The sequence below is a fragment of the Equus caballus genome, chromosome 2 (assembly GCF_041296265.1).
Source record: "Equus caballus isolate H_3958 breed thoroughbred chromosome 2, TB-T2T, whole genome shotgun sequence".
Lineage (NCBI taxonomy): Eukaryota > Metazoa > Chordata > Mammalia > Perissodactyla > Equidae > Equus > Equus caballus.
In genome coordinates this window covers 63,840,839-63,867,169 of record NC_091685.1, presented here as the reverse complement: position 1 = coordinate 63,867,169, position 26,331 = coordinate 63,840,839, and the positions used below count along the sequence as shown (strand labels likewise).

At 35.6% G+C, this 26,331-nt stretch overlaps 1 protein-coding gene across 32 annotated transcripts in view; it reads right to left on the bottom strand.

Moving 5' to 3' along the window:
- HMBOX1 (homeobox containing 1) overlaps positions 1–26,331 on the bottom strand; it is a 179,882-nt gene that overhangs the window by 22,469 nt on the left and 131,082 nt on the right. For all 32 annotated transcript variants that reach the window (XM_070261296.1, XM_070261293.1, XM_005607706.4 and 29 more), the window contains one exon: positions 26,041–26,194. In XM_070261296.1, the coding sequence (XP_070117397.1) occupies positions 26,041–26,194 (154 nt within the window). The remainder of the gene's footprint in view (positions 1–26,040; positions 26,195–26,331) is intronic.

Below are 26,331 nucleotides of genomic sequence, written 5' to 3'. Positions count from 1 at the left end.
GATTTTAATGGTCATTTAGAAAAAGAGATTAAAATGGTTAAGATCATTTTGAAAATAAATAGTAATGAATGGGCCTCATCTTGTCAAATATTATGAAATTATAAATTAATTAATCAAAACTGTGGTTCAAGAACTGATGATGAGATTAATAGAACAAACAAATACAATAACTTTAAGTGCAAGAAAGAAAGTATCTTAAATCTAAGGAGGAAGGGAAAATTGGCTAGCTGGGAAATAAGACCAAATTAGATCCTCACCTTATGAACCCAATATATTAAGGTTAAATATAAAAACGATAACCATAAAAAAAACACTAGAAGAAAATATCTGAATGAGGAAGCATAACTAATCAAGGCAGTCACACAAGAATAAAGCACTGGGTTTATGTACATTCAAATGAAAAGTAAAATAAATTTCAAATAAATGCAGAAAGCGTTAATGATTTCATTCTCTAAAATGTTAATAAACGAGTTAATAAGAAAACATGAATATACAATAGAAAAATGGGTAAATGAAAAGAACAAACACCAGAAGATGAAATATGAATGATTAATAAACTTATAAAAATGTTCAGCCTCAGTAGTAATCAGAGAAGTTTAAATGTACACAAAAATAAAACGCTGCTTTTCACCTACCAAACAGGCAAAACAAAGCAGATTTTCACTCATCAAAAAGACGATGACAGTACACATGGAAGGCAGGCTGTGGTGCCAGGAGCAGTGTACACTCAAGGCCACTATGATGTGGATGTGGATAAATTCAGCTTTTTGGAGGAAGGTAGTGGGAATCTGGCCAAACCTATCATTATTCTTACGACAAAAGGTAAGTACAAGTGTGTTCATGTCAGTACTATTTAACAGGGCAAAATTGGGAAGAATTTAAATGTCTAATAAATTAATACTGGTTATATAAATTATGGTATAGCCATTTGAAGAAGAAGGAGCCATTAAAAAAAATCATGCTTTCAAAGAGTATTTAATGACATGGGAAAATGTCAGTGAAAAAAAGCAGGTTACAAAATCATATGTGAGTTATTCTCATTATGTTTAAAATAGATAGATAGATGGAAACACTAAATGTAAATGTACCAAAGTATTTCCAGTAGTTACGTATGAATGGAAATGTTAATTTCTTCTTTATACATCACATTTTCTAAATAGTTTATGTTTACCATTAAGATTTTCTCATAAAAAAATGCTGCCCCAAATAAAAATAAATTGGGTTATATAATATTACAAAAATCTACCTCTGACTAATTTTATAACTGCTTTTCAAAATACTTTTCTCTCTTTCAACATCCCTGTATCTATCTACAAACAGGCAACATAATCAATTATGAAGTTAGGACCTGAACTAGATAGATACAGTTGTCAACCTAACTGTCCAACTGTAGAGGACTGCGTAATAAATTATAGTATATTCTTAAAACGGATTTAGTCATTAAAAATCATGTTTTCAAAGAGCGCATTTGCTATTGTTAGAGCTGTCCAGTCAATTTTCACTCCAAGCAACTCAGTGTACATCAGAACACAATCCTGCCCAGTCTTTTTGCACCATCCTCTCACCTTTCAGTGCTATATCAGACAATGCTCCATTGCTATTTGTAGGGGAGGAAGACATTTCCTCTACCCACTGTGGGTTCTTCTGGCCAGAGAAGGAATTAAATTCACATGAGACAGAATAATAGGAGAAAATTAAAGAAAGCTTTATAACATGTAGACATGGGAGAGGCTCAGGCAAACTGAGAAACTCACCAAAATGGCTGAAGCCACCACATTAAATATCATCCTCAGCTAAAGACAAAGGAGGATGTTGGGGGTGAGGGGAGGCAGTTACAGGAGGTTACCAGATCATGCAGATTTAAGTCCTTGCCTTAGACACTGATTTATCAAGAGTTTCTAGAGATAAGGTCATCCACCCTTCTTCCTGGTACAGAGAGGGAGACACCTTTACAGATGGAGATTTCCTTTACAATGTAAATGTCTCTTAACAAAGGGTAAGTAAATTCTACTTTTCAGAGTTGCTTTCCTGTTTACAGTTTATTAAAAGTAACCAGCCCCAAATAATCCTCATGCCAAAGAGACATATCTTGAGGTGGCCAATTCCAGTCCCCCACATATTCATAGAGTTTTCATGGCCAATTTTTTTGGAAGTGGGCGGCCAAGTCCTTCTTCCTAGTCTGTCTTAGTCTGGAAGCTCTGCTGAAACCTGTCCACTATGGGTGACCCTGCTGGTTTGAAATACCAGTGGCATAGCTTTTAGCATCAGAGCAACACAGTTGCCACAGTATGACAACCAACAGACAGGTGGTGTGGTTCCCTGACAGGAAAACAAATCCAAACTGTAGCAGTGTGAGTGCCGAATCTTAGCCATTAGATCACTAGGGCTGGCTAAAGAGCATATAAATGATATTACATATAAAACTACATATATGGTATAACCTTCTTTTGTTTAAAAAGATATATAGATATATATATAACACACAAAAATGACTGAAAAGAAACACACCGAAATGCTCTGGATGGTGGTGGTAAGGGGTACTTTAATATTCTTCTTTATATTTTCTTGCATTTCCCCATATTTTCTATAATAAGTATGCACTAATTTTGTAATTAAAAAAGCATTATTTGAAAATAAAGTTTGCTATCTCAAAGCATGAGCAAGATAAAATTGCATAAGATTGTTTTTAAATAATATATTTTCCTTAGTTATCTTAACGTCTTTTGGCAACAAATTTATACTTTAAAAGTTTGTTTTGGGGGCTGGCCTGGTGGCATAGTGGTTAGGTTTGCGCACTCCACTTCAGACGCCTAGAGTTCACAGGTTCAGATCCTAGGCCTGTGCACTGCTCATCAGGCCATGCTGTGGCAGCGTCCCACATGCAAAGTAGAGGAGGATTGGCACAGATGTTAGCTCAGGGCTGATCTTCCTCACACACACACACAGCAAGTTTGTTTTGCAAAGACACTATAGTACAACAAACAAAATATGTTCTACATTAATGTATTTTTTATAAATAAGAGTTCATTTTTAATTCTACAGATTTAATAAAGGTTCTCTTCAAATCAGGCTTTTGGAAGCTTCATGTGACTATAAGAGAAAGCTAAAATATAAATGAATCCTTTTATAGAAGAAGACGTACGTTTGTTTTCATGGCTTTGCAGCTTCTTAAAGTTTTAGAATAGAAAAGCCTGGGAAAAGAGAAGACTTTTAAGTGGAAAAATTAGTATTAGCTTATGAACAGATTTAAGGATTCAAATATGAGAAGTTGAATTTTGGAATCTTAATTCATAAATGCAATAGAATCCCCTAACATAACTCATTGCACATGGATTTAGATATACTACAGAGTAGATCCTGACAAAGAATCAAAGAACTTTAAGATGGAAGGAAATATTACAAAAGTCCTCCTCATTATTTTGCATATCAGGAGCCAGAGAGGAGACCTGATCTGCTCAAGGTCACACAACCTAGAACTCAGGTTTCCTGACTCAGTTCATTGGCTCAAAGGCCACAGGAATGGTCATTATGCAGCTATGAAATGGCATTGTTTCAGACATCCTTTAAGATGCAAAGAATCATCTAAACTAAACTTCTTTGGTAAATTTCACAAGCGTTCTCAGAAGCAAAGATGTGACAGCATCATTAAGAAACCTATAACAGCCCCAGGACCACAACTACATCTCACCTAGGGGCTTTTTCCTCTGGGGAAAGGAAATCTAATTGCTCCAGAGACGACCATAACACTGACCTACCTTTTTTCCCTTGGGAGAACAACATAATACACATTTAAACTCTATGTATAGAGTGGAGTCAATCTATTGTAGAAGAATTAGTAGTACCTCCTCAGACACTAGTGATGAGGATGAAGGCTGCCCCAGGGAGAAAAGCCCAAGGCTCCTGCCCTACATACCAATCTATATCAGGAAGTCCTGTCCTGATCCGATCTGATTCTTGTCTAAAGTTATAGGACCACTCAGCAACCAGACCTCACCCTCACTGATACCATTTTAATGACTTTTTACATAATCTTTCCTTTGTCTTGTAAAGTGATAACTCACACACCTATGCCTTAAATTTAGCCCTACCCTCAACCCATGCCTGCAGCTCTTCACTGCCCATGGGTCCTGTCCCCATGCTACTCCATGCTATTCTCTGAATAAAGGAGCACTACTGCCAGACCTTGAGAGTCCAAGAAATCTTTCTTTCGACTCCTCGGTTCGCCAAGCCTGCATCACTAGCGCACACACAAAAAGCTCCCAAGTCCTTACTGGGATAGTGAGATACCTGTCTTTACCACTTTAAAAAAGGAAAATCCATACCTGACAGAATTATGGATACCACATATGAAATGTGCCTTAACATAAAATTTTCATCTCCCAAGGTCCTTTATTGCAAAGATTCTATGCTGAAATATTTAACTTACTTGCTGCACGCTAATTGCCACTAGACTCTACTTATTATTTAATAAACAAGTTTCCAAGGTAACAATGAATTTAGGAGCTGAGTTTCTAGCACACTTTATCCTATCACTAAGCCTTAAAAACAACACAGGATTATCACTTGTCCAGTAGCATGCAGCCCTAAATGAAGTCCTACTATAGTAGAGATTTGGTGTGACTTCTATTACTACGTGACAATTGTAGAACAAAAGATATGTAACATCTTTTAGTCACAAGTCTTTTTATGAAGGCCATGAAAAGAAGAATGGAAACAATTTTCTGGAGCTGTCGGGCAAAAACAGTGAGACTAACAACCTCAATGAAAAACAACTGAGAATGGCATTTCTCTTCAACATGTCTCTTGACTGAATACCACTGAATTCACTAAATGTTTGTTCAACCCTCCATTTTATTTTAATAAGGAAGAAAAAGAACATGCACAAGAGGGCAGTGTTTGGTTTTACTGGTCCATGGATTTACTAGTTTCCTAATGAAACTTTAACTGTGAGTGATAATAATGTGAAGTTCATACCAGTGGAAACTGTGGTACCTGGAGAGTGAACCACATCTACCAGATAGCACACTGTCAAGGCATGGAAGCTGGTGTGCCCCTTGCTGCATTTACTTCACCTCTGGCTGGGTAGCAGCTGTATCTTCCTCTCTCTACGCTGTCAGCCTTTCCTGGTAGGATGTAGGTTTACAAAACAGATTTGTAAGGTGATCAGGAATTGCTAAGTTTCTAACAGTTGGTATACAAGTTGTCCTGAGGCAGGGAGCCTATTTTTAAATATAACCACTGAATTATAAACTGAATTATAAACTGGCCACTTACCAGTCTGACACTACTGAACAACAATTTACTATAATGTGAAGATCAACAGAACAGGATTGGTAAAACAAATCCAGTGTCTCCTGCATGGTTTTTCTTATGATCAATACTACGGTTCTGAAAAAAGACTAGCTCTTGCTAAAAGGATATAGTCTGTATCTAAAATGAGAACTTTCCTCCCAGGGGGAGGTCTCAACAAATAGCAAGTCAACTAGAGACAAGAGTATAGCTTCTTCAGAGAATCAGAGGTGCATTTGGTTGGGGATTATCCTGGTATCTCCTTGAAGAGAGAGAAACACGATACCTTGTGCTAAGGGGTACTTACTACTTTTTCTTAAACCTAGCTTTTCGCTTTCTGCTTCTTGGGTTTGTTGATGTTTTTTAGTGGCAGTCAATCAAACTACCCAGGATATAGATAAATGACTCTGTAATTGCCTTAAGAAAAGCCAAATTAATTCTGATAACATTTGACAAAAAACATGCTACTTACATTAATATTGTCAGAGCTGAAAGGTTATCTTACCAATTGTATACAAGTTAAATAAATTATTCACAGTGACTCTAAAGAGGAAATTTGGGGTATAGTTATGTTGTGAGGAAGGTATTTTGATGACAAACTAAGGTTTCTATTCCCAGAAAGATGAACTTATAGGATAGTTTCAAAATGGTTAGAACTATAAGTTGGTCTGGGCTTTTAGTGGATGACATGTCAAAGTAGGGACCAATAAAACAGAATATTTGGATGAGGCACTATTATGATTGGTATTTCTATGGTACACAAGTTTTCAAAGTATAAAGACCATTTTTAGATGTTTTCTATCACTGAAATTACACAGTCCATTCAGGCTTCCTCAACCAAAGGGCAGCTAAAACAGAAGTAAAGTATTTACCCACAAGTTCATATTCTACTAATTCGAGATCTTCAAATGTCAAACACATATGCAAACCTTGGCACATGCTGTGAATGTTTAGTCTATCAATAATGATTTCCTAATGCACTAGTATAAGGGCCAGGGTCACATTTGTCTTGTTAATTACTGTATCCCCCTGTATCTATCACAATGATTGGTACAAAGTAGAAGCTCAATAAATATTCATTGAGTTTAAAAAAGAAACAGCTCACTAGTTTTCTGTGAAGATTTTTCAGTAAGTCCATAAGTTGGTCTGCATCAGTATTAAAGTTTATATGATGTTTATAATTCTGCTTCTGAGATGAATCATATCTTTACTGGTGACTCATTACGTACAACACCAATATTTACGAAACTATACTTCACTTCTTTGTAAACTGTGGCCACAGAACAGTATGAGAAACACGGGGTCTTTTGCCCTGCTTAATTGGCTCAGGAACTAGAGAAATGAGGGGTCTTTAGTTTGTTTGTATAAAATGAAACTGCTGACAAATCTTCTATACAAGAATGGAGAGAATTTTTAATCTGCTTCATAAACAGTGTGATAAATTCTCTTTTGGCTATTTCTATTTGACCAAAAAGGAACCAGGAAGTATAATTTGCCAACTTTAAAATGCATTTAAGGATAGTTCATCTTACTGGCTATGAGAAATGGATTGGGATAACTTTACCTGTCAATAAGTGGGAAAGTTTTGTTGTTTTTTTCCTCAAATAGTCTAATGGATTGAAATGAGGTCATGTTCAGGCTCCTGCTGTCTTTATAGACAAATGTTAAAAACTTCCTTCTATTTGCAGAGATACAGGAGGTGTAGTTCATTATGTTCTACCAGAGTCATTCCATCGGAGTATGAAAGTGGATGAACTCTTTAAAACTCAACTTCTAGCATCTATTAAGTCCAAAATTTACAGTGTATTCCTTCAACATTTTCTATCCTAGAACAGCAGTGACATCAGAAGACAGAGAAAGGAAGACCAGCTTGCCAGGGGTTGCAATGATGGCAAGACAACCTAAGGGAGGGCAGAGTGCGTCAATTTTAACTCCTCATTCATTATAGACCAGGACAAACATTAGATTTTACAGGACACATTCTACCCCCACAAAGTGATTGTTGTGGGAAGAAAAATGGTACAATGATCAGACTAAGGAAAAATGACATTGAAGCATTTGAAAGTCATTTTTATGCTGTTTTTGAGTCATTTTGATTGGATCACGTTAAATCATCAAATTATCATTTATCATTGAATAGAATTGAAGGTCTTACAACTTTAACAAAATTAGAAAATCTGTATTACTCTACCCCACACTGTGAGTCTAATATGTCTGGCAGGGGAGGTAGGGGGATAGCATTTTCTGATTCTGTTAAAGTTGTAGGGTCTTCTTAAATAGTCAGTTTAATCAAGTTCAAGCAACACATACCGATGTCAGAGTTTACGCATAGCACTGTGTTAGCCTACAGGCCAGCTGAGTATAATCAAACCCTAGCCTGTAGGAGCACATAAACTACACCACGGAAGTACCAGGTAAAATCTACTCAACAGATGGTGAAATAATTCATTCCACTAAAGATATGGCTCAAATTTCTTCCTGACAACGCACTGCTATAACAGATGTCAGTAGGAAAAGTGAATTTTATAATTTTATAATAATCTACCTTTAATACAAGTCAGCAGGGAAAAAATGGATCAAAAGATTTTTTTAAATATTGAAAATGACTACAATTTCAACATATTTCCTTGAACACATAGAAAAGGAAATATTATTTAGGCTTTTGTCTTTAAAAAGGAAGGCTGAGAAGATTTTCCAAAATACTTTCAATTTTTTTAATTCCCAGAATGTTTCACAAATATTAGGCACAAAATCCACCCCACCCTCAAAATAATTTGAGTCCCTGTCATAAAAGAGCTATTATTGATGCTTTATATGTAGGAGGAAAGCAGTGCAAACAACCTAGAAAATGTATTAAGAGATTTTTTTTCAATTATTAGAACAACCATCCTTGGGCATGAATGCAAATACAATTGCTTTCAGAAAGACAAATGTTGCAACTGTGGCAATACAAGGGTTTTGCATAATCTGGATGCACCTACTTCCCCAGCCTCATTTTCTGCCTGCTTGACGATACACTCCAGGTACTTAATTTTTCATGCCTCTGTGTCTTTGCATATACTGCTTCCATTGCCAAGAATGCCTCTTCCTCTTTCCAACCCATCAAAACCATACTGCTCTATAGGATCCTCAAATGTCACCTCACACCACACTATGTCCTACAGTTATCGGTAGCTATCTCTTTTGCGAGTTTTTTTAACCTGACTCCTCCACTAGACTGAGACCTATTGGAGTAAAACCTTCTTTTCAGAAAATTCACATTTGAAGAAATCCAGAATCCTTTTTAAAAGTTCTTATGTGTTTAATATTTTTGTACTGACTAGTAGGAGGAGAGATATATTTATTAAACACCTACTTTGTGTGACATATACCACGCTTAGTACTTTACATGCATTGTCATGCAGTATTAAATCACAGCACTCCTACAAGATAGGTATGATCATAGTCATTTTATAGCAAGGATATATATAGTTGGTGAGTTAAGACAGTCGGAACTGGAACCCCAGTCTTTCTAAGCCAAAAATCTGTGTTCTTAACTACTATATTCTCAGAAACAAACAAAAAGACAAAAAGTAACATAGAAATGGACAAAAATGTAGGGCAAATCATTTATTTAGAAGTTTTACTACCTCTCCCAATCTTTACCTTCATACGTTTATGACTTTTTACATTATTGTAATAATGCAATTTTTCTTCTATTGCTTAACATTATTTCACTCATATTTTTCTTCAAATTTACAGAGGCCACATCCTGACATTCCACTTAATAGATTCATCATTATTGATTTAGCTGTTTGCTAACAAGCTGTCATAGTTAAATGTAAAAACGTTGAAAAAAAAATTCACTGAATATCCTATTGAAACAAAATTACTGTCTTGGTCAGACACATAGCCTCTTTGGTCTTAGATGTGAAGAACATATTTTCTTCAGCTAATCCATTTAATTCAGCAGCAACATAACAAAGAAGAAAATGAGATGTAAGTTTCTTTACAATTGCTAAGTACTAAAGTTTTACTCTTAGAGATAAAATAGAAACACAGGAGAAGCAAATTTAAGCAAAGAGAACATTTTTAGTTTTCTTATTTTATAAGGAAGCAGTTCTCACTAGACTGAGAAAAGGTAGGTGAACGATGATTTCTTTGCGTTTTCAAGTTGTATACTCTTAAGGTATTTCATTACTATAATATTTAAACATAGAAATTGAGGGACCAGAACACAAGTTGATTGCCAAATAAGGTACTGAGATCGATTATGTGAATATACATAAATATAGTCCTAGATAACTGGTCTTCTGATAGAACTTACTTATCATGGAAGTGATTTTGTTCTTTGAAGTCAGTCTATTCATTTTGTTATGCTAAGCACCAATTATTTTCCAAAGATTTAATTCTATAGTGGGAAGTATTTTTCTATCAAAAGTCACTGAGTCTAAGAGGAAACAAAAGCTCCACACAAATCAAGAAATTATTTAGAATCTTTTTTTTTCTTTTGAGGTATATTAGCCCTGAGCTAACTGCTGTCAATCCTTCTCTTTTTGCTGAGGAAGACTGCCCCTGAGCTAACATCTGTGCCCATCTTCCTCTACTTTATACGTGGGACGCCTACCACAGCATGGCGTGCCAAGCGGTGCCACGTCTGCACCCGGCATCCGGACCGGGGAACTCCAGGCCGCCAAGAAGCGGAACGTGAGAAGTTAACCGCTGCGCCAGGGGCTAGCCTCTATGAAAGCATTTATAAGCATTTCTGCTCCAGTGTTTTTCCGGCGAGGTGTAATCTTACTGAAATGAGCAGGGTCCCTTACTCCATGAATTTCTGCATAGTTTGAATGATACCAAATAATATTGAGACACTACACAAAATAATACAGAAGGATACCACTAAGGAAGGAATAGGTGATTTTTTTTCCACTTTACAAAGTAACAGGATTCTCTTCAAGAGATAGAGGGATTTTTTTTTTAAAAAAAGGGAAAAATCTTAGTAGGCAAACAGTTATTTATCCATTTTTATGGTAATTAATTAAAGTCAAACTATATAAAGCAAAATGAGAAAAAGAATTAAAATGTGGTTTTATGAAATGGGAGCTGAAGTGGAGAAGACTTCCTGTGTAAAAATTTTTTAAAACACACTGTGGTAATTAAAGGTAATACAAGAATAATGGGAAGTGGTGCCATGAAAATAGGGCAGGTTAATATCATTTGGAGGTTACTGTAGAAGAACACAGAAGATCTTCCAGAACACTTCAAGTTTGAATCTATGTGATTCTTTTGTCTTTATTTTATTTACACAAACAAAAGTGTATACCATAAATCATAATATCATCGTAATTTAGCATATTTCAGAGTCAGAAGATTAGGAAAGAAATGTTCCCTGCAGATCAGGGTTTTGATGACTAGCAAAACACTAGCAAGCTTCCATTGCAGTTGTCTGAACCACACCCAGTCTGCAGTTAAATATAGAATTTAGTTTCTGGAACTATTGGTCTTCTTAACCTTCACAGTTCAAGTATTCACCAAAAAAATTAAAAGTATAAAGGAGAAAGGAAAGAGACTGAAACCCAAATCCAAATACTAATAAACTGTCCTGGGAAGAATTCCAAAATGCAGTAAATACCAAGAGAATTAAATTACAGAAACCTCAAGCAACATTCTAGAAATACACTTTACAAACCAATTTGTCTCTTCTCTGCTGATTCTCCCAGGACGTAGAATACATTTCTATAAAATGCATTGTGTACTAGACCCATGGCTCTAATTCAGATTATATATTCAGACACATCAAGTTAACAGGAGTGGCACCAAATTTAGAGCTATGATTTAATTTTGGTTTGTTATAGTATTGTGGTCGTGATGCTATTTTTGTTCATGAAGAGGCACTTTTATCCTAAAAAACTATTTTTAGATGCTTAAATTTGGGGGGAGGAGACATTCTCAAGCTGAAATTTTTAATACTAATTCTTTGCCTGTTGGGGAGAATACTTTGGGTTAAATTTTTAAAGCTGTTTTAGAGACAAAGGTTAAAAAAATAACAAAAAATGTTTTCCTTATAATTTCAAGGGTTCTGGGCTTTAGTAATAATTTTGTTTTCTATTGTTCAGTGCAGATGAACATAAAAAGAATCTAAGAGGAACAAAAAGCATATTACAGGCACATTGTTTCCATAAAAAAATAAAACATATAATAATTTTAATTATAAACACACACAGAGGTACTCATTTTGTCTTCATTTTCTTCGACACATCCAGATACAGACTCATCATTCAGCTACTTTGATGATAAATAACAGTAATAAGTAATCTATAGACATAAATCTGGCTCCAGAGCTGGTACTCTTCTTAACCATTATATTCTATTACTTCTACCTGTCACAGCTATGTACTCTTAAATTTACTCCCGTATCTAGTCAAAGCCTTTTCCAAGTTGTTGCTTCTCTTTCTGTCTTGCTCAGTTGGGCTGAAAAACCTATATGAGAAGATTTGAAGGTTTCTTCTATCTTTCTCCCCTGAGACCAAAATAGGTGCAACAGCCAGGTCACTCTCCTTTGTGTCCTGCTCATCTATCTAACACTCCAGAGACACATATGTGTCTAAAGCTAAAAGAATACCCAGCCCAAATCCCTGAAAGGTTAAAAAGGAAAGAGTATATTAGAAGCCTTGTTTCTGGGCCATAAGGCCTCCAAAACTTTGGATCATAAACTCTAAAGACTTTGCAGGTCTACTAGGTTCATCATCCCTTTTTACTCCTTTCACCTTAAAATGTATCCATTCTCTCCATCCCTAGCACTTTGCCTCATTCCTAGTGAAGCACCTTGCTGAATGAATGAACAAAGGGACAGTTCGGTTTGCTGAATAAAGTCACATTTGAGTCTTACATTATTTGCACATGCAGATATTTCAGACATACGATACAGATGTTTTTTCCCCTTGAGAATATGTAAACTACTTGAGGTAAGCCTAGCTCAGTGCTAGCACACAGCAGATACTCTATAAATAAATGACTGAATAAATAAATACTAGTCAATTATCTAATTCTATTTTATCCATTAAAAACTAGTCAGGTCCTCTTTAAACAGTAACAAAATTTTTTTTAATTATGGAAAATTTCACACCTACACAAGTATAATAAACCTATGAATCCCCATGTACCTGTTATGTAGCTTCAACAATTACCAATCATTTTGTCATTCTTATTTCATCTTTCCCCCATTACAATCTCCATATGCTCTTAAGCAAATGGAAGGTTGCAACGCACATTAATCTAGTGGCCTCAGACTTCAGAGTTAACAAAGGCCAAGCCCGTATGTTAAAAACAATCAGTGTACATCCAAATAAAAATAACATTCCTCTTAGTTAATAAGGAGAACTCAAACCTATGGTTAGCATTGTCTAAGGGTCTATATGTGGCTGGGCTACTTATTAGGTTTGTGGCCCTGGGAAGTTATTCAACTTCTTAGAGCCTTAATTGCTTCACTAGAAAAAGGAGAAACCAGGACTGCAATAAAGATTAAATGTGGAGGATAAATATATGTGAAGCTCCTAATAGCACAATGAATAAATATTTCTTTTTTAAAACAGCTTTATTGAGATATAATTCACATACCAAAAAATTCACTCATTTAAAGTCTACAATTCAATAGTTTTTAGTGTATTCATAGAGTTGTGTGAGCACCATCACAATCAATTTTAGAAATTTTCATCACCCCGAAAGAAACCCAACACTCCTCAGCCTTCTCCCCCACGGCCCCCCTCCCACCCCCTGCCCAATACCTCTATCCTCCCCAGCTCTAGGCAACTACATATCTACTTTCTGTTTCCATAGATTTGCCTATTCCGGATATTTCATATACATGCAATCATATAATATTGTCCTTTGTGACAACAAATGTTTCTGGAACTGGATATTTAAAAAGTCAAATACATGGTATATACAATGTACTGAGGTCAGAGAAGTGGAAAAGGGCAAATAAGGTAAAAAAAAAAAAAAAATATATATATATATATATATAAAATGAGTATCCACTGTAAGCCAGAAACTAAGATACATGCTAGGGAATATTACTGAAGTGCTTTGAAGGTGGTAAGAGCTAGGAAAACAGAGTATGTGTTTGTTACGTGCTACCAAGTGGGTAGTTTGTGGAATTCTCCTCTAGGGCTTCACTTTCCTCATTAAAACAGGAAGTAAGGTCATCATGAACATGAGGATGGGGAGTTTGCAGAGAGAACAAAGTGTGAAATAATTGTTTAGAAGGGTGGGAAAGAATGAACCAGGAAGGTACAGTATGATTGTCTGGCAGAATTAAAGACTCACTTGAGGTTTATGGTCATGAATTTAAAATAAGATCAGTCAGCAGAGTTTTAAGTTTTTCTCCAGCCATATTTAGCTGCAAAAACCCAGATACAGTATAAGCAAAAATGCAGAAACAGAAGAGATAGCTTTAACAAGGATTCATTCATACCCGTGGCTTTAACTGTACCTAATATATTGATGACTCCTAAATCTCCATTCCTAGTGCCACTAAAATCTCCTAACACAGAAATCTCAAAATGAATTCACAGTGAAGCTATAAGTGGAAGGAACTTAGATGGAAAAAGAACACTGTTCAACACTGGTTATGAGGAAGACATTCTACTATGTGCTTTACATATATTGTCTCACAACCCTTCTCATACTAACCATCTCCATTTTACAGAAAGCCAAAATTCCCCAAGATTAACATAAGGTGAAACTAGGACTAAACTGTTGAGTCTGTATGACTCTGAAGCTCATCCACTTTTTACTCTATCATAATACTTAACTCTTCTTTTTATAAATATGGCAAATGGGGTTAAGAGATGGTAAATGATTTTCCCCAGGTCAAACTATTTTCTAATGGTACAGGTACTGTCACCATCACCAAGCTCTCTTTTACACTTCATGCTCTGTCATCTCTATCTTGAATCTACAACTAGGTTAGGTTGTTTTTTCCTCAAATTTTCTCTCATATCTATTACTTTCTATCCATCTTCTGTCCCTTTGCTCTGACATTATAGTTTGGACCCCCATCCCCTCATGCATAGATTACTCTAACAGCCTCCTAGCTAGCCTCCATCCGTCCCTCCTCCAATCCAGTTACATATGGGTCAGTCATTTCCTTTCTCTGAGGCTCTTCTTTATAAGCTGTAAATAATAAAGTAACTACAGTACAGAATTGTGAAGATCAAATAAGATCAATCATATGGAATACTTATCAATAAGATCAATAATTATACACGAACTGTAAAATCCTACTCAAATGTAAGCTATTACTGCCTTAAGATGTATGAGGGCAATTTAACCAGGGAAGTGAAAGACCTATACAATGAAAACTACCAGACTTTCCTGAAGGAAACTGATGACGACATAAAGAGATGGAAAGACATTCCATGCCCGTGGATTGTAAGAATAAACATAGTTAAAGTGTCCATACCACCTAAAGCAATCTACAGATTCAACGCCATCCCAATCAGAATCCTAATGACATTCTTTACAGAAATAGAACAAAGAATCCTAAAATTCATATGGGGCAACATTAGAGCCCAAATTGCTAAAGCAATCCTGAGAAAAAAGAACAAAGCAGGAGGCATCACAATCCCTGACTTCAAAACGTACTACAAAGCTATCACAATAAAAACAGCATGGTACTGGTACAAAAACAGGTGCACAGATCAATGGAACAGAATTGAAAGCCCAGAAATAAAACCACACATCTATGGACAGCTAATCTTCGACAAAGGAGTTGAGGGCATACAATGGAGGAAAGAAGGTCTCTTCAACAAATGGTGCTGGGATAACTGGACACCCACATGTAAAAGAATGAAAATTGACCATTCTTTTTCACCATTCACAAAAATAAATTCAAAATGGATCAAAGACCTAAAGGTAAGACCTGAAACCATAAGGCTTCTAGAAGAAAATATAGGCAGTACACTCTTTGACATCAGTATCAAAAGGATCTTTTCGGACACCATGCCTTCTCAGAAAAGGGAAACAAGAGAAAGAATAAACAAATGGGACTTCATCAGACTAAAGAGCTTCTTCAAAATACGGGAAAACAGGATTGAAACAAAAAAACAACCTACCAACTGGGAAAAAATATTTGCAAGTCATATATCTGACATAGGGTTAATCTCCATAATATATAAAGAACTCACACAACTCAACAACAAAAAATCAAACAACCTAATCAAAAAATGGGCAGGGGACACGAACAGACATTTCTCCAGAAGATGGATGGCCAATAGGCACATGAAAAGATGCTCATCATCACTGATCATCAGGGAAATGCAAGTCAAAACTACACTAAGATATCATCTTACACCGTTAGAATGGCAAAAATAACCAAAACAAAAAGTAACAAATGTTGGAGAGGTTGTGGAGAAAAGGGAACCCTCACACACTGCTGGTGGGAATGCAAACTGGTGCAGCCACTATGGAAAACAGTATGGCGATTTCTCAAAAAATTAAAAATAGAAATACCATATGACCCAGCCATCCCACTACTGGGTATCTATCCAAAGAACTTGAAGTCAGCAATTCAACAAGTCCCATGCACCCCTATGTTCACTGCAGCATTATTTACAATAGCCAAGACATGGAAGCAACCTAAGTGCCCATCGACTGAGGATTGGATAAAGAAGAAATGGTATATATATACAATGGAATACTACTCAGCCATAAAAAAGGATAAAATTGTCCCATTCACAACAACATGGAGGGACCTTTAGGGTATTATGTTAAGTGAAATAAGCCAGATAGAGAAAGACAATCTCTGTATGACTCCACTCATATGTGGAAGTTAAACATGTAGACAAAGAGAACAGATTAGTGGTTACCAGGGGAAAAGGGGCATGGGGGGTGGGCACAAAGTGTGAAGTGGTGCACCTACAACATGACTGACAATAAAGTACAACTGAAATTTCACAAGGTTGTAAACTATCATAATCTTAATAAAAATTTTAAAAAACCCAAGATTTATGAGGGCAGATACTACAACTTACATTTATTTCCCCTTAGCCCTAGGCATCTGGTATGTGTTTAGATTCATATTTGATTGGCTAATTTCTTGCCCATCTTCCATACTCCCACTAATATTATCTAATAGACCAATCTGATCAGGTTTAATTTCCTTTATGATAAAGCTTGAATGCCAAAGCTATAGTATAATTAAGCATGGTACTTATTTAATTAGTCAGTGCTGGTGGTCTAGTGGATAAGATTTAGCACTTTCACTGCTGCAGCCCATGGTTCATTTCCTGGTCAAGGAACCACATGCCCATTCTGCATGTTGCTGTGATGCTGAAAGCTATTCCACCAGTATTCAAATACCAACTGGGTCACCCATGGTGGACAGGTTTCAGCAGAGCTTCCAGACTAAGAAAGACTAGAAAGAAGGACCTGGACACCACTTCTGAAAAAAATGACCATGAAAACTCTATGAACAGCAGTGAAGCATTGTCTGATACAGTGCCAGAAGATGAGAGGACGGCGCAAAAAGACCAGGCAGGGTTCAGCTCTGCTGTACACAGGGGCACTAGGAGTTGGAATTGATTTGAGGGCCCTAAGAACAACATTTACTTAATTATAGCATGCATAGTATGACTAGGTCCTGCATATTCAAAATAGACATGCCCCTGATGAAAAACCCTATGGTCTGCCACATCCCTCTCCATAAGAGCATTTATTCCTCAGTTCTATAATTGCTTATATGCTAGTGCCCCCCCTAAAGTTTATGAGGGAATATATTTCCTGGTAACTAAGGAATTGATGAAAGAATAGTTCTTTATAAAAGAATTCTAGCTGATTAATACAAAAGTAGCGGAAAAAAATGGAATACAACCATTTTGCAGCCCCTTATGAAAAAAGTGACTAGAAAAAAATCATCAATGGATGCCAAAACACTGGTATTCAATTCTGGCTGTACTTCAGAATGACTTGGGAACTCTTCAAATATCCCTCTGCCTAGGTCCCACACCCAGAGATTATGATTCAGCTGGTCATTGGTAAAGTCTCATTGATATTTTTAAAAGCTCCTATGTGATCCTAACATGCAGCCAAGGTTAAGAATCACTGCCCTAAAATTATTTGGTAGATGGGGAACTTTCTAAGAAGTGGATCAGGATGCTAACACTAGACCCATTGATTAATCTTACAGTTACTAAAAATGGGACAATCACACATTATATGCCTCTATATATGATGTAACAGGAAGAACAAAGCACCAGTTATGTGCCAAAAGAAGTGAACCAGAATCTAATCAGCACTCTAGATCTAACTCCAGTCTACAGAAAATATGGGGTGGTCATGTCACATACTATGAAGATGTAACTGGCCAAATCTACAATGTATGAAATTCAATAGGACAAATACCTTGGTCTCATCAACAAACAGTATGAAAAAGTGTGTGTGTGTAAAGAACTGTTACAAATTAAGAGACTCAAGAGACATATCCATCAAATGCAGTGTGTAAAAATACATGTTTGATGAACAGGTGAATGCATCAATAAATGAATGTTAATTAGAGAAAAAAGACCAATCATTTTAAATGCTGAATTATTAAAACTTGTACTTTGAAAAGCAGGGCTAGGTGTGGAAAAGGCTGCAGAAGCATAATAATTTTGATATGTGAATTAGTAAAATATTTATGTCTCTGTCATAGTCGGATAGGAAATCTTCTAAAATATTTCAGTGGATTTAGGTTTGGTTTTAAATTTCTATTTGCGTTTGCCTTAAGATTTTGAGTAAAGAGAAAAGCAAAAACAAGTCACTATGGCGCTAATATAACCATTATTTTTTCTATTGGGAATGAGATATAGTTGTTCTATATCAGAGCTGTCCAGTAAAATTTTCTGTGATGACAGAAATGTTCCATATCCGTGATGTCTAAAACCATAGTCGGTAGCTATACATGACTACTGGGCAGTTGAAAAGTGGCTAGCAGGACTGAGGAACTGAATTTTAAATTTTACTTAATTTTAAATAATTTAAATTCAAACAGCCACATGTGGCCACCATATCAGACAGTGCAGTTCTAGATGACTACACCTCTCCTCTCTACCTCCTCCCTAGCTCTACCTCTACATTTCCTCCTCTCCTTTCGACCTAATTAACTCTCACCACATCCCCTATTATAAGATCTCACAGCACCATGTACCTTTCATACACGTATTACAGTTGCAATTTAGCCTTGATTTGTGTGATTATTTGATTAATGTCTGTCTCTCCAACCTGATTATAAACTCCAAGAGGGCAGGAACTATTTATGTCCACCATTGTATTGTTGGGGCCTACTACAGTGACACTCAAATACTTGTTAAGTAAATGTTATTATTAGATAACACTGTGTAGTTGAGTTTTTGTGATATATGACGATTTTTCATTTCTCATGGTTCCACATGATTTGATCCAAAATTTAGATCCTCTTTTAACACACATATAATATATATATACAAAAATACACAGAACTGTACCATGAACCCCCAGATAAACATCACCAAGCTACAGAAATCATCAACTTACTGATACCACCCTTGTTTTATCCACATCCTTGCCCCTGCCGTTCTGTCATCTGTTATTTTGAAGCAAATCCCTGACATCACATCACTTCATCACATTATTATGCATTCAGTAAATATTTATAAAAGACAAGAACTCTAATTTTTTTTTCTTAAAGATTGGCACCTGAGCTAACATCTGTTGTCAATCTTCTTTTTTTTCCCTTCTTCCGCCAAAACTCCCCAGGACATAGTTATATATTCTAGCTGTAGGTCCTTCTGGTTGTGCTATGTGGGATGCCGCTTCAGCACGGCCTGATGAGCGGTGCCACGCCCGCACCCAGAATCCGAACAGGCAAAACCTGGGCCGCCAAAGCAGAACATGCAAACTTAACCACTAGGCCATGGGGCCAGCCCCAAGAACTCTAATTTTTATAAATGTAACACCATTTACATATAAGCAACCATTATCATAACTGAAACAAGAATCATCATTTATCCAGTGTTCAAATTTCCTTAACTTGCTAATAGATTTTTTTGCAACACTTAAAGAAACTGAATTATTACTCTCTCAAATCATGGATTTTGTTGATTTGAATCCCCATGGTATTGTTTAACAGAACTTTTGTTCTGCATTTCCTATAAACTTGGAGCTGGATCTAGAGGCTTGATTTGATTCAGCTTCAATTTTGTTGGAAAAGCGTATGCTACAGGTGGTGGTGTGTACATCCTCCAAAAGGTACATAATGCCTGATGTCTGTCTTTTGGGGATGTTGGTAGCTATTAATGACCATTGTCAGATCCAGTGTTTCATTAGGAGTTTGCAAAATGATGATATTCTATTTGTATTATTCATTTTTCATTTATTAGCTGCAATCCTCCACCAGAGAAAAACTTTTTGGTTAATCAGAGATAATGTTCATATGTGAAAGGCAGGTTAAATGCTCAGTTCTTCCTTTTACTACTTTCAAATATTTAGTTGGTTCTCTAACATTCTCCAGGTGTGACCAATAATTTTCTTGAGTATCATTATTACACATGGATTTTTTTTTTTTTTTTTTTTTTTTTTTTTTTTTTTTTTTTAGATTTTTTTTTTATTTTTTCCTTTTTCTCCCCAAAGCCCCCCGGTACATAGTTGTGTATTCTTCGTTGTGGGTTCCTCTAGTTGTGGCATGTGGGACGCTGCCTCAGCGTGGTCTGACGAGCAGTGCCATGTCCGCGCCCAGGATTCGAACCGACGAAACACTGAGCCGCCTGCAGCGGAGCGCGCGAACTTAACCACTCGGCCACGGGGCCAGCCCCCCTACACATGGATTTTTAATAAGTTTGAGGTGCTTCAATCTATCACAATTGGTATTATTACTGATGTTCAAACTGTCCCCTTCTTTGGACAGTGGGAGCCTCTTCAAGTGAGCTTCTGAGTCCTTTTGATATCACTCACATACCTGTAATGCTTTTACAAGATGCCCAGTCTCATCATGTATATTTCCTGGCCTACACCTAGAATCAGACATTTCTCAAAGGGGTGTTAACGGTATTTATGACCACAACCAGGGCCCCAGGCATGCTAATTTCTACTAGGTTGATCATTATCTATAGGCCTTTTGAGTAGGTAGAGGTGGGAAGACCAACCACCCCCCCCCTTTTTTCAAGAGAAAATATAACAAATTCATATTATTATTTATAATTCAAATTCATGATTACAGGATTTTCCCATCAAAATTATAGCTGGCTTCTTAGCAGAAATTCACAAGCTGATCCTAAAATTCATACGGAAATGTAAGGGACTCAGAATAGCTAAAACAATCTTGAAAAAGAAGAAAGCGGAGAATTCATGCCTCCAGATCTCAAAATTTACTACAATGCGACAGTAATCATGACAGTGTGGTATGTCATAAGGATAGACATATAGATCAATAGAACAGAACTGAGAGTCCAGAAATGCACCCTCACATTTATAGTCAATTGATTTTTGATGAGGGTGCCAAGACTAATCAATGGGATAAGAAGGGTTTTTTTCAACAGCACTAGGACAACTAGATATCCACATGCAAAAGAATGTTGTTGGGTCCCTACTTCAAATCATATACAAAAATTGGCTCAAAATGGATCAAAGATCTACATGTAAGAGTTAAAAGTATAAAACTCTTAGACAAAACACAGGAATAAATCTTGGTGACTTTGATTTAGGCAAAGCCTTCTTAGATGAGACAATAAAAGCACAAACAGATGAAAAACTAAAACAAACTTCATCAAAATTAAACTTGTGTGCTACAAAGGTCATCATCAAGATGTGAAAAGACCACCCATAACATGGGAGAAAGTATTTGCAAACCATACACGTGATAAGAGACTTATACCTAAAACACATAAAGAAATCTTACAATTCAATATAAAAAGACAATCCAATTTAAAAAATGGGCAAAGGATCTGGACAGACATTTCTGCAAAGAAGATATACAAATAGCGAATAAGTATATGAAAAGATACTCAACATCATTGGTCAGGGAAATGCAAACCAAGACCACAATGAGATTCTACTTCACACTAGGAGACAGATAACAAGTGTTGGTTAGTTACTGAAACCATCATACAGTGCTGGGTGGATGTAAAATGTTGCATCAGTCTGGCAGTTCCTCAAAAGGTTGAACACAGTTACCATATGACCCAGGAATTCCACTAGTACACAAATTTTGTTCATGGCAGCATTATTCATAATAGCTAAAAACTGGAAACAACCTCAAATGTCCATCAGCTGATGAACGAATAAATATAATATGGCATATCCATACAAAGGAATATTATTTAGCAATAAAAAGGAATGAAATACTGGTATATGCTACAATATGGATAGACCTTGAAAACATTATGCTAAGAGAAAGAAGTGAGTCACAAAAGGTCAGATGTTGTACGAATCCATTCATATGAAATGTCCAGAACAGGCAAATCTGTATATAAAAGTAGATTAATGGTTATCTAGGGTTGGAGGGAGATGAGGGCAAAAAAGGGGTAACTGCTACATGGTGCAAGGGTTTTGGAGGAAAAGACAATGTTCCAAAATTGGTAAAATGGTAAAATTGATTGTGGTGATGGTTGCATAACTGTAAATACACTAAAAAGCACTGAATTGTACACTTTAAATAGGTAAATTGTATCTCAGTAAGGTTGTTATTAAAAGAACAAATTCAAGATAAATTTCTATCTTTATGTACACACATAAACAAGATTATAGTGTTTTACTTAATTTCTTTTCATTTTATGTTTATATCTCTTTTACACTGAAAACCTTGGTTCCTAATAACATTAATATGATTACTTGTTTTATCTATATCTATATCTGTATCTATACAAATAAAAATAGTACCTGAAAACAATATTAATTTCACCAAATTTAGTAAAAATAGTGTAAGATTTCTTTTGTAGTTCTTTTTATTCCTAAGCAGGATCCCACCAGGAAAGCATAGTGAAAATATTGTGTTATAAAGCTATTTGATATAGTTCCCAAGAATTTAAGTCACAACTTATACACAATAGGTTTGTTTCATTTTAGTTATTTTTTAAGGATCACCTCTCCCCCCATTTCAATTTAATTTTGTTTTATAAGTGCATAAAATATTTACATGGATACAATGTCAAAACAAGGTACGGATATTGAGAAGTCTGCTTCTATCCTCGGCCCCTCCAATCTGTTTTATTCTGTTCTCCTATTGGTAACCATTTATTTATTTTATGGTTTACTCTTTCATTTTAAAACAAGTTACAAGCAAAGACATAAATTACAGCTACTATATATAATTGACTCTGCCTTTTTTTTTTAACATTATATCCTGGAGATCACTGTATACAGAAGTGAAGTATTCATTCCAAAAGTTACAAACATGCAAATAAGTCTTCCAAAATATTTAATAGTAATAGTCCAGAAGGTCACAATATGATTTTCATTCTGTGAAAATGAAGATTTATTCCTTTTTTCAGCTGCATAGCACTCCATTGTGTGAGCCTGAACATTCAACATATGGATGTACTATAATTTATTGACCCAGTTCACTACCAATAGATACATCAGTTATATTCGTATTTTGATATTATCACAAACAGGGCTGTTATCTTTTCATATTTTTGCCAGTGTACCTTTGGGATAATTTTCTAGAAGTGGGAATGTTGAGTCAAAGGGCAAACTCATAGGTAGTTTTCCCTGATGTTGTCAAATTCCTCCCCATGGAAATTATTCTATGTTGCATTCTCACAAGCAACATATGAGACTGCTCATTTCTCTACAGCTGAATCAAAAGAAAATGTTGTGGAACTTTTGGATTTTTGCCAATGTAATAGGAGAAGAACGGTTAACTGTAATTTTAATTTTAATTTCTCTTACTATGAGTTAAATTGAACATTGTTTCATATGCTTAATGGCCATTTGCATTGTTTTTCTGTTGATCTCTTTAGTCCATTTCTCGATAGAGTTGTTGGTCTTCTCTTTTAAAAGTTCTTTTTATATCAGGGATAATAAGTGGCAAATACTTTTCCCCATTTTTCTTCTGTTTTTTACTTTGCTCACAATTTTTTCTCATCAAGGCTTTCTTTTAATTTATGTAATCATATTTGTCAATCCTTTCCCTTATTGCTTTTGGATTTTAGTCATAGTTAGGGAAAATTTCACCATTTCCAGGAAATGGAGGAATCACCCATGTTTTCTTCTATTATTCATATGGATTCACTTTTTTGATTCACTTGAAATTTATCTTGGTGTATGGTGTGAAGAAAGGAATAATTTTTGATTTATACTAATATATTTGAGTAAGGCTAGTAGTTTGCTGGCTTTATAGTCTGTGCATATATATTTATTCACACCATCAGTCTAGGAAAAAACATCATGCATTGCTCTGAGGCTAGGGAATTTTATATTCTATGTTACAAAATAAAAAGTTCCATTTTCAGAGAATGAAATTATACCGTGACCTTCTGTACTATTGCTATTAAATACTTTGAAAGGCTTTTTGCATTTTTGCAACTATTGGAATAAATCATATACTTTCTTACTCGTTGTGACAGGTAAGATAAAATTAAACCAAAGATAACCAATTTCTGGATTAAAGACAATTAATATTAAGGTTAAAAAGTAAAAATTAAGATTAAATGAGAGCCTTACACAAGGTAAGTGATCAATATCTTTTTAACTGAAATTTAATCAGTGTGATTCTGTGGCTAGTTCTTAATACCCTGGAGAAAAAGAGAAAGAATTGCAAACCCTTCCAGGTTAAGTTTTGAAAATGCGTTAGGACTATCACCTATCATTATTAATGTTATCAATTTTAAATTAATCCTTCTCCACACTGACACTATGTGATACATGTATACTGGTATTTTCACGAAAAAAATTAAATGGCTGAGTCAGTAGCACAATTAGAACTTACACCAACAAGAAACCAATACCAAAGCTTATTTTGTAACCCAGAGGAAAATGTACGATAGTACAAATAATTTAAGTTAGATATTATTTAATTCACATCTGTTACATGGTAAGTTCTGAAGAAATTTCTTTAAATAATCAAAATTTCTAAATGAGAAAAACAGAGCAGACTGTAAATGTCAGATCTTTAGGATAATAAAGTCTCTTTCACTTTTTTTTTTTTTTTGAGGAAGATCAGCCCTGAGCTAACTGCTGCCAATCCTCCTCTTTTTGCTGAGGAAGACTGGCCCTGAGCCAACATCTGTGCCCATCTTCCTCTATTTTGTATGTGGGACGCCTGCCACAGTATGCCTTGACAAACAGTGCTATGTCCTCACCCAGGATCCAAATTGGTGAACCCCGGGCCGCCAAAGCGGAACTTGCGAACTTAACCACTGCGCCACCGGGCCAGCCCAAGTCTCTTTCACTTTAACCACTCAAGCATATAAGGAATTGTTATTCAATAAATGGCCTCTACTCTTATCTATATTAAAGAGAGTGAGGAAAGAAACAGACGATAACATCAATAGACAAGCTATAGTCTCATTTTGGCTACAGGATCACACCCTCCCCTTAAGCAAATCTTTTCATTTCAACTTGATCACAAGAACAAAAACATGGCTTTAACTTCAACATTTTAAATCATCCTTCAGGTAGTGATGTTAACGAGTTGAGAAATAATCAGGAAATAGGCAGAAGAGAGACGGAAAAGTCCTAGATGACATTTAATTCACATTGGCTATTGAAGAATTTCATTTTATAGATAAGGAAGTTACAGCTGAGAGTTTGCGACCTGAACAAAGTTACCCGGCTGGTTGATGGAAAAGCCAAAACCAGGTTTCAGGTCTTCTGACTCTGAGTCAAATGTTCTTTTCAGTATGCCAATTGTTTGGTCAGATTAGATAACTGAAGAAAAAAGAATGTGAAGCTGGCTCAATGTAAATATGTATTCTAGATCAGCTTAGAAGTTAAACCTAGTTTTAAACATTCAATTCCATTCTTTTCTATTATTTAAATTACTGAGAACACTCAATATGAAACTTCAATTGTTTTTACCTCTGCCTAACATATTCTTTTTCTCTATATTTAATCTGAGGAAACAAGTACTTTTCTAATAGAAAATTATTATCTTATTGCATATAAAACTCCATCAAAATAAAATTCTATAAACATTACTCATAGGTAGGAGACTAAAATGATAATTCTATTACAGGACCCACCTTAAATACACTCAACATTCCATAATCATTTTAATTAATTTATGCCATTTCAGATGGGAAAACTGAAGCTAAGCAAGAATTCAAGTTTAAAAAGTACTGAGTACCTACTATGGATCAGGTAAAGGAGCTAGAGTCAGAGAATAAATTACCAAAATCAAAGTCAAAAACAAGTGTTTCTAACCTTTGGGACTAAGCTCATTTAGGCCATACTTCTTATTGAAGAAAGTTAAATCTCAGTGGCCTCCTATACAATTATTCAATATTTTTGATGAAAATAAGACTTCAAAGAGATTTTCCAAAATATAATACAAAGATCTAAACTCAAAATTCTCAAGTTTCTTAAATTACTGAGGACATCATTAAATTATATTGATAGATACTAACTCCAGTTTCATGAATTCTCAATGGTAAGATCATCTTATTTCAACAATACACCATTTATAATACTCCAAAACACTTTTAGAGATAGAACTCGGATCCCAAATTACTTGTTTGAAATGAAAACTTTCCAAATCTATCCAAAGATTCTCTCTTTCCTAAATTTGGGAGATTGCCCACAGGAAAAGGAGACATGTACCTTTCCATGACAGCTAGGCACTCCTTTCTCCAGGTAAATCGACTCCCTCGTCGTAATCGGAAGGTGCCAGATGTGGCTGAGACTGGGGGAGGTGTTTGTCTCCATTCCGGGTCCTCTATTGGAATGGGGGCTGGTCTCATACTTAGTGTAGCCCCTGGAAAAAAACAAGACAGTTTAGCAAATATCTCTCAATTTATTAAAACCAGTATGACAAATAAATTATGAAATCAACAATAAACTTTTGCCCCCCATTGAAATTTGTAAGCCAAATACATTTGATATCTATATTTT